This window comes from Stigmatopora nigra, chromosome 1 (genome assembly GCF_051989575.1).
Source record: "Stigmatopora nigra isolate UIUO_SnigA chromosome 1, RoL_Snig_1.1, whole genome shotgun sequence".
Taxonomy (NCBI): Eukaryota; Metazoa; Chordata; class Actinopteri; order Syngnathiformes; family Syngnathidae; genus Stigmatopora; species Stigmatopora nigra.
The window spans coordinates 4,635,398-4,645,135 of NC_135508.1; the positions used below are offsets into that span (position 1 = coordinate 4,635,398).

Sequence of the window (9,738 nt, forward strand, 5' to 3'; positions counted from 1 at the left end):
TCAATCAGCAATTTCCCCTGCTACTTATTTCCAAGTTAACATCTGTTGAGCAAACATATCATAAAATCACAGTTTATATGCCTTTTGTCCAAGGTATTCCCCATTTAGAAAAATATACATGTTCCTTATGAAATTTAAGAAAAAAGAATTTAGTGTATACAGTAATACCTCGATTATCGCGGTTATTGTGGCCAAGACATGGCCGTGATAATCAAAAATCAGCGAAGTGAGGTCGCCCCAATTAAGATAAATAAATTTTTTAAGTTTTTATTTAATTTAAGAGTCGCTCCTGGTTTGGATTTTCAGCGTTGATGTTCACATTTTTATGAATTTAAAAAAATATATAGTATATACATATCTATCTATATATATTGCAAGTTTCAGCGTGGATTTTCACATTTTTATTAACTTAAAAAAAAAAAAAATAGATAAAAATTCTCCAGACAAAATCTGCGATGTAGTGAAGCCGCGCAATGGCGAGGTATTACTGCAGTGGTCTCAAACCGGTTCCACAGAGGGCCGCAGTGGGTCCTGGTTTTTGTTCCAACCGATCCAGTGCCGACATTTTAACCAATCAGGTGTCTTTAAAATAAGTAGCACCTGACTCTAATTAACTGATTGCACTTGCAAAAGGTATCCTTGTTGAGTTGGAATGAAAACTTGCACCCACTGCGGCCCTTTGAGGACCAGTTTGAGACCACTGTATTACTGTATTCTAAATGATCACCATGTTAGTCAATAACGGGGTCTCAATATTTTTGTCTAGATAGTGTAAAAAAAGTAGCAACTGCATGGCAACGACTGTATGACCGGCAAATGTACGAATTCTAACACGCTTTGGTAATAAAATTGTTTCATCTGAGTGTTAATCCCATTTGGGCCATGAGATGAGATGAACAATTCAGGAAAGGTGCTGTTATGAATGAGACAAGATGATCACGGTTTTACTGAGCCACCTCTCATATAATATCACCATTTTGCTCTTCCCACAGAGTGTTCGGATTCATTGCCAAGAAGCCAGGCAGCATGGCAGAGAACGTTTGCCACTTGTTTGCCGAACTGGACCCTGAGCAACCTGCGACGGCCATCGTTAACTTCATCAACAAGGTCATGTTGTCACAACGCCGGTAGATGCAAGCTGTAGTACTTTGATTGGCCACTGGTTTGGATTATAATGCAGAAATTCTATCCAATTTCTATCAATGTTCCCTCTAATTTTTCGTTGGTCTGGGCAGAAAGACGACCTCCCTGAGCGCACTGAGTACCAGTGTGAGTGACATCATCATTGCTCGTTATGGGTACACAAGTATCACACCTGCCGTAAGCAGGTGCATGTCAATGTTCCCTCTAATTTTTCATGTAACACATGTTGTAAAACACAAAAAACATAAGAGTGGACAGAGCTACTGCCACTGGCTGCCGGGTAAACGGCGCCATCATGGGGTAAGGGGTAAAAAAACAAAAAAACAACTTTGGATTTTATTTACTGCGCGCCATTTGATTGCTGCTGCGCAGAGAAGACGAGATTAGTGCGCAATTGCGCATGCGCGCATCTTAGAGGGAACATTGATCTATCAATATAACATTAGTATACCACTGGTTTCAAAGAATGTCTTCAAAATTTCTCCATCAAAAATTCTTATTATGAAGTTATTTCAAAATATTTAATCGATGTTTTGATAACCAAACCTATCTTCCAAAAACTTTTTCAGCATTTGACCATACTTTTTGGCTATGAAAGGACAACATTTCTCTCCCCATGTACAGTACATATATTTGATTTAGCAGAAATAGCAATGGTAAATGACTGAATTACTCTTTGTAATTTAGTCAATGCTGCATAAGGATTTTTTACTCAATACACACGTTCATAAGTATAGCACTGATCTATATATATATATTTGTAGTTATGTTTTTCTGTTGAATATTTTTGTTTGTTTGTTTGTCTCAAAATTTAAGTTGAAAAACAACGTGTGGCCCCAGACCAGATTAAGCGGTGAACAAGATAATTTGTAATGTCAAAACTTATTTAAAACCATAACAGACACCTGAAATCAAAATAGACCAAAGACTTGTTTAATGTCATATAATTACATTCATTAACGACAATCCTGTTTAATTCACTTCGCTCATACAATGTTAATGAGAACAAGTGTGAGACTGTTGAGTGAAAATAGGAATGTTAACTTTACAACTGTGCGTGTTAAGAGTTTGAAAAGTACAGTGTTCCCTCGGTTATCGCGGTTAATGGGGACCGGGACCACCCGCGATAAGTGAATTTCCGCCAAGTAGGGATTCCCCTTCAAAAATGCTTAATTTGAATTTAATTCATTTTTTAAAAATTTTTAAATATTTTTTTACCCCCTTGTATACAGTACACCATATAGAATACAGGTAGAGAGAGTGAAATTCATGTTATAACAAAAAAAACTGTAAAATATGTTGTTTCAATGTAATATTTGTATTTTTTTCCCCCAAAAAACCTGCAAAGCTCTGAGTCCGCGGAAGCTGAACCGCGAAGTACCGAGGGAATACTGTATTTAGGTGACCCAGCGCTGTTATACCGATATTAACTGAAGTAACGCAAGTAAAAAAAATGAAACTGAAAAGCGAAGGATGTATTGTTATTATACCATTATTGTATTACGCTATATTATCACATGGCGCCCAAAAATGTACTTAACCAAAGATGAAGCACTCTTATATGAATTAATAAGCTTTTTATCTAGTTATATTTTTGTATGTAATTGCTATTTGTAGCTTTGCTATGCATTTATTTTTAGTGTGTGGTCCTTTTTGTGGGAACCCTCAAAAAACACTACACTTATTACAGCAATAATATATTGTTTTGTATTTTTTTCCACATGTGGATCTCTATATTATGTAGTAATATATTTTCACATGCAGCTATAGGACCACGTTTGAGACGTAACAAAAGGAATGTTTTGTATATCTATATATTGCTATTTTGTACTCAGAAGCTCGAATAAAGTGATCATGATGTGGTACATAAATCACTTTTTTAAAAATTTGGTTATTTAGAGTTTTGTTGGTGAAAGGAGGAAATAATGTTTACATTCTTTTAACAGGGTGGCGCTGGTGGGCAAACTACGGCCCGCGGGCCACATCCGGCCCGTGAGGCGTTTTAATCCGGCCCGCTGACGTTGTCGAAATATTTTTTTTATTTTATTTCTTTATCCCCAAGATGGCGCTGTCACGCGGAGGCCAGTGACAGTAGCTCTGTCCACTCTTATTTGTTTTTCGTGTTTTACAGCCCCTCTATCTTTTTTTAATTACATTTTAATATTTCTTAACATTCCTTTTTACTTTACTTTGTACTTTATACTTTTTACTTTAATGATGAGTGATGAGTATGTTCATACTTTAGTCCTTTTTTTTCTGTTTATGTTTCATATGTACTGTTAACGGATGCACTTTTTTATATGTATCGTATCATGTGCTGACCCCACCCATCTGTCAAATTTTTAAAGTCAATCTGGCCACCTGGCCAAAAAGTTTGCCCACCCCTGGGTTAGAACGTCGGCCTCTCAGCATGGTAAGTTGATTGGACACTAAATTACCCCTAGGTATGGGTGTGAGAGTGAATGTTTGTCCGTCTCCTTGTGCCGTGCGATTGGCTGGCAACCGAGATAGGCTCCAGCACCCCCGCAACCCTACTGATAAAGCAGTTCAGAAAAAGAGATGAGATTAGATGTGATTGTTTTAACTGTATTTATTCCCATTTCTTTTTTGTCTTTGTTTCACTTTAGAACACACATTTGAAAACTTTTTATATCAGTGAGAGAAAGCATCATTTTACAAATACCACACATATTGATCTGATGTCACAAGATTCAAGTAAAAGTACTCAAAGGATTAGGCAAAACATCGATATAATAGCATATGTAGATTCTCCAGTGTGATTGGCTTTGGCTTATGACATTTTGCACACCTTTCAAAGCAGTAGAATAATTGCTCAAATACACTATGAGGTAGGAAAGTGGCTTCACTTGATCCTAATTGGAAAAAGTGCACAAGTTTTATCAGGTTACAATCAAATGTGTTTGGCTTCATATTCTTGGTGTAGCAGCACACTGACTTAAGATGTACTGTTTATAAAGAACCACGTTTTTTAATAAGGTATGCTTTCAAAACTAGGCCTAGTAATCTTTATTCTTACATTTTTTTCTCAATGAAAGCCTCTTAGTTGACTGCACTTTATAAACATCATTTCAAATGTGCATTTTAAGGAAATACACAAACATGCTCCATTACAGAACTTATTTATGGCAAAGGGTAAGTACTTTACAACTGCAATTTACTGCCTGAGAGGTTTGAGAAGTGTTTTAGTACCTGTTAAAGAAAATATATTTATCAAGCTTCTCAGGTTGGAGACATTTTGTTCAAAGATTCAAATATGTCTTCCTCATTTCTTTCAAAACTAGGGATATATACTGCTCGAGAAGGAGTGCCAATGGCGGTATGTAGTATTCGAGCCACAATCGACATAGTGGTACGCTTCCAGACTATTCTGGGATGTTCGTACCATCTGTGAGGTTTTCACTGAGGTTCTGAAAAAAACACAGATAAAGACAATAGTTGCTGACACTGTGGAATACCCCCAAAATAACTGTATTGCGAGTTCATAGCTTTTAATGTTTACTATGTACGGTATAGTATTGGGGTAATAGCATGAAAGTATATAGTAGTGTACATACTGCATAAAAACAAGGATGTTGTGGACCTTGATGCTGCGCATGGTGCAATAGGCACTGAAAAGACAAAAAAAACCAACACAATTTAAAGAGAAAAACTAAAAATGGTAAATTTTGGATTACATGTGGGCCAGCGTATAGAAACCCAATTACTGTAAGTGATTTAAATTGAATGTTAATTTAATATAAGTGATTGTGAAGCATTTTTAATCAGAATTTGTTATATTGTGGCAGTTAATTAAAATAATCGGATTTTAAAATAAGCAGCAATTTGGTAAGGAATAAATTATACATGTTTATTGCCATGTCCATCTAGAGTTTCCAGTTAAAATAAAACCAACAAGAATTACTCATTGTTTAATAACACCATGTATTTTGTTGGTATTTCCATTATTTCATAATTGTTGTTTTAACATCGGAGTATTTCTACTGTTCCAGTTTCAGGTTCCTTGCTACAGGTCTCACAAAGTACGGACAAATAGGCTTAACAACAGTTTTTTTCCCCACATCCATCAGGACTGAAAACTTGCGGTAGCACGACACACAATCCCTTCTGTGTAATAACTTCGGGGTGAGGTAACATGAAAAGACGTTGGGCTGGTGATATGCCTCCTACTGGCTGACTGAAGGTAAGTGAAAGACAGTGAGAGGTAAGTGATTCGCTTGGGGGGTGATGCGATGTATCCATAACGGCAGAATGCTAAACTACGAGTCGAAAATTATCACTTACCGTATTTTCACGACTATAAGGCGCACTTAAGTCTTAAATTTTCTCCAAAATAGACAGTGCGCCTTATATATGGAAAAAATGTCATTCATTGAGGGTGCGCCTTATAATGCGGTGCGCCTTATAGTCGTGAAAATACGGTATTTGGGTCTTTTACCGAGAAAACGTACCTTATGGAGAAGCACTACCAATTTCGTCACACGCAGCTGGGTATGATGACAGTTGAGTCAGTGATGATGACAAAGCCTATGTCCGATTATTATTATTATTATTAATATTGGGAATTTTGGTCATGCAACAATATACTTGTATAGAATTAATGAAAAAGTAAGATATCAGCCTTTAGGTCTGGAGCAAAGTTTAGAACACGTTCCGGATTATACGCATTTTTTCTTCACACAACAAATATTAAACAATACAGTACTCATATTTGCCTTGTATATAACACTTACTAGACGTATGCTGCACTGTTACCAATTTCCACGCTGACTGTATAGTTCACCTGTACAATAAAAGAGGAAAAATGGCACAGTTACATCGAGTATTTTCTAATTACGGTTCAGGATGATGTGACGATGCCTCTGAAGACGAGTTACCTGACGTTCGCTAAGTGGTAGGATGGTAGTGACGTTATTAAGCAGGTGCGTGCCAATCACGTTTTTCATATATAGCACCTGGCAGCTGACACTCTCCACCAGTACTGAGAAAAAGTTTGGGTTGCTGAAGTTCAGTGTGCTCTAAAGGGAAGATGCAAAATTCTTTTTACTGCATGCATATACTGTAAATCTCTAAGGCAGGGTGTCAAAGTGGTGGCCCGGGGGCCAAATCTGGCCCGCCGTATCATTTTGTGTGGCCCGGGAAAGTAAATGATAAGGGCTGATTTTCTGTTTGAGGATCAAATTAAAATGAATAGTATAGATGTATATTAAATTTCCTGATATTGTCCCTTTTAAATCAATAATTGTAATTTTTTAAATCATTTTTTTCAGTTTTTAGTTCAAAAATCATTTTGTAAAATCTAAAAATATATTTAAAAAAAGCTAAAATAAACATTGTTTTAGATCTATAAAAAAACTGAATATTCAGGGCTTTTAATGCAGTTCTTTTAATTTATACAAAAAAAAATCTCATTGTATCTAAAATGGTCCGGCCCATGTGAAATCAAGTTGACGTTAAAGCAGCCCGCGAACCAACCCGAATCTATCAAAATCAGTCATTTAGATTCAGTAGTAAGTCATGTATTTTGACTTATAACGTTGGCCTCACAGTTCTTGGATCGAGGGTTCAATCCCAGGTCAGTCCTCACTGTGTAGAGTTTACATATTCTCCCTGGGCTTGTGTGGCTTTTCTCCGGGTACTCCGGATTCCTCCCACATCCCCAAAAAATGCAGAGTAGGCTGATTGAACACTCTAAATTGCCCCTAGGTATATGTGTATGAGCATGAATGTTTATCTGTCTCCTTATTCCCTGCGATTTAGTATACATAATGTAGGTTGTATGTACACCCACCGTCAAATTCATCTGGATGTTGAAGTTAGCGGGGTCAAAGTGCACCGTCACCACGCTGATCCCGTCATCAACCACGATAACCGAACGGGGGAAGAGGAAGTAAGCCACCAGCATGGAGGCAAGGAAACACAGCAAAATGGAGAGAACTACATAGAGCTTGCTGGGAAATAGAGAGGATAGAGGGTTATTGTATACATGTGATACACTCTATTGTAGTGCGGGTATTGATGACTTACGTTCTTTGAGGCTGCAACCTTTGATCGCTATATGGAATCAATGCAACCAGCTCATTGACTTGACCTGATGGGGAGATTGATTGTGATGGGGCAACATGCTGATTTAGTGTTAGACTGTGAACAACAATTCAATTGTTTTTACATTTGTTTATCCTACATAGGGAACTCATGTAATACATAGGCTACTGTGGATGGCAATGTCCCTGAAGAGAAAGGTTTCAATGAAGGAAATGGCTGTCATTGTCAATGAGTTCAATATTACCAAAAAAAATACTACTATTTGTTATTAGGGTGCTCGGAAGTTTGGTCGGCGGTCTTTTGGTCGGCGGTCTTTTGGTCGGCGGTCTTTTGGTCAGCGGTCTTTTGGTCGCCGGTCTTTTGGTCGCCGGTCTTTTGGTCGCCGGTCTTTTGGTCGCCGGTCTTTTGGTCGCCGGTCTTTTGGTCGCCGGTCTTTTGGTCGCCGGTCTTTTGGTCGCCGGTCTTTTGGTCGCTGGTCTTTTGGTCGCCGGTCTTTTGGTCGCCGGTCTTTTGGTCGCCGGTCAAATGGTGACAGAGAGTTTACTGTCGAAACCAGCTCTCAAAATTATATTCATGGGAGAGAGTTTAATATCTAAGTACTGTTTAATATCTAAGTACATTTGACCAGCGACCAAAAGGGACCAAAAGACCGGCGACCAAACGTCCGGTCACGGTTATTCGGGTCCATAACCAGAGTGTAATCCAATTTATATTTGCAATTTTTTTCGCGCACCGGCCCCCCACACCTGGGATTGAGGATTAAATCCCAAATATTACCCTCACTGTGGAATTTACATGCTCACCCTGGACTCACACGGGTTTTCTCCGGGTACTTGAATTTCCTTCCACATCTCCAAAACATGTGGGATAGGCTCATTGAACAGTAAATTGCTGTATAACTGACTCTAAAACGATGAAATTCGAACTCAAGAATCTATGATCAGCAGATCATTAATTCTCAAGCAAAATTCTTACCTCGCATACTTTAGATATGTTTACATTTCATACATAAGGCTAACCATCACGTCTTTTTTACCCTTTATGCTTTTAAATGCAAACAAAAGTATATTCCAACTGAATTTGACCAGGATGTGCACTTAAACAACAACAACAACAACCACAACAACAACAACAACAATATACTACTATTTAGATCGGCGGTCCACCTGTTCCCTGACCTGATGGGATGCGTCCACTTCCCTGACACGCCGGACACGTAATGCTGTCTCTCCCGGTGAACTCGACGTAGGGGAACTGGGCAATATCTTCCCTCCTGACAAGCCCATCCAAGGAGTCGTCGTCGGAATTTGGCGAGGTTTCGTCACTTCCACGCCCGCAGCTAACGCTTGGCCTCTGGCTCCAACTCGACGGTCTGCGGCCATAACTGCGAGAAAATGAACTCCCCATGTGACACTCGGCTCACCACTTCTCGTCTGCAAATTGGTGAGAATAAATAAGTTATTTAACATTATAATAATCGCCAGAACGACTACTATTTAGAAGCCAATCTGTTTTGATGGTCATATCTAAACTAGCCAACATGCTACCTGTCATCCATGAACTAATGAGCAGTTCATAAAATTAGACAGAATAAGTCCAAATTAGCCATTTAAAATATTTGCTCGATAAATCGGTAAAGCCACTTAAAAAAATAAAATAAATAAACGCGTCTACCTTATTAGTTTGTTTCCATCACAAAGAGTTTTCTGTCTGTCTTACTTGGACAACTTCGTATTGTCTTGTTGTGATCACGTGACCGGTGTGCTTTGGCATGTGTCTATTATATTTGCTCTGGTAACGGGAGCGCTCAATATGCTGTCTTTTTAAGCAAATATGTTGATTTGGATTTTTAAATACGTCTAAGCGAATTTTCTGTAGTCATGGTTCATCTTTGTTTATTTAGTTGTATTACGAATCAATGCAAGGATCGACTCTTCATCATTTCCACGATCATGACGTCATCACTATCTATATATTAGGGGTGGGCAATGTTTGCATGTAGCTTGCTTTTTAAAAGCGAAATAAAATATATTAACCATGCATCCTTGTCAAGCTGACACGTGTGTATGTTTTTAGGGTTAGGTTTAGGTTTAGGGTTAGGGTTACCCATTTACCCTCGCGGGGGTGCTGAAGGCTAGGGGGCGCACCTGAATTGTTTATCTGACTGACATATTACCATTTTTCTTTTAAATCAGGTTTGTAGATAGTTTTTTTTACCACAAAAATGTGGATTTTCACCAGTGCTTGACAAAAAAACTAATTTATTTCCAATAATTGATCTTCAGAAAATGACAAAGAATTGATGGGAAAATACACGATACATAAGAAGTATTTAATTATTATTATTTCACATAAATCATTTTGTAAAATCTAAAAATAGATTAAGAAAAAGCTAAAATAACATTGTTTTAGTTCTATAAAAAAACTGAATATTCAGATATTTTAATCCAGTTCTTTTAATCCATTTATTAAAAAAAAAATCAAAATATTATATCTAAAATGGTCCGGCCCACATGAAATCAAGTTGACGTT

General features: G+C 37.7%; 2 protein-coding genes across 5 annotated transcripts in view; one reads left to right on the plus strand and one right to left on the minus strand.

Moving 5' to 3' along the window:
• Positions 1 to 3,014, plus strand: part of tns2a (tensin 2a) — a 52,263-nt gene extending 49,249 nt beyond the window's left edge. For all 4 annotated transcript variants that reach the window (XM_077716940.1, XM_077716948.1, XM_077716957.1 and 1 more), the window contains one exon: positions 993 to 3,014. In XM_077716940.1, the coding sequence (XP_077573066.1) occupies positions 993 to 1,131 (139 nt within the window). In that variant the 3' untranslated portion in view covers positions 1,132 to 3,014. The remainder of the gene's footprint in view (positions 1 to 992) is intronic.
• Positions 3,015 to 3,718: 704 nt separating this feature from the next.
• tmem106c (transmembrane protein 106C) lies at positions 3,719 to 9,127 on the minus strand. Its single transcript, XM_077710585.1, has 8 exons — positions 8,881 to 9,127; positions 8,385 to 8,639; positions 7,189 to 7,252; positions 6,953 to 7,112; positions 6,039 to 6,179; positions 5,895 to 5,944; positions 4,719 to 4,772; positions 3,719 to 4,571 (listed from the first exon to the last, which is right to left on the minus strand). The coding sequence occupies exons 2-8, from the start codon at positions 8,611 to 8,613 to the stop codon at positions 4,442 to 4,444; spliced, it is 828 nt and encodes a 275-aa protein (XP_077566711.1). The 5' UTR covers positions 8,614 to 8,639; positions 8,881 to 9,127; the 3' UTR covers positions 3,719 to 4,441.
• Between the last annotated feature and the right edge of the window lie 611 nt (positions 9,128 to 9,738).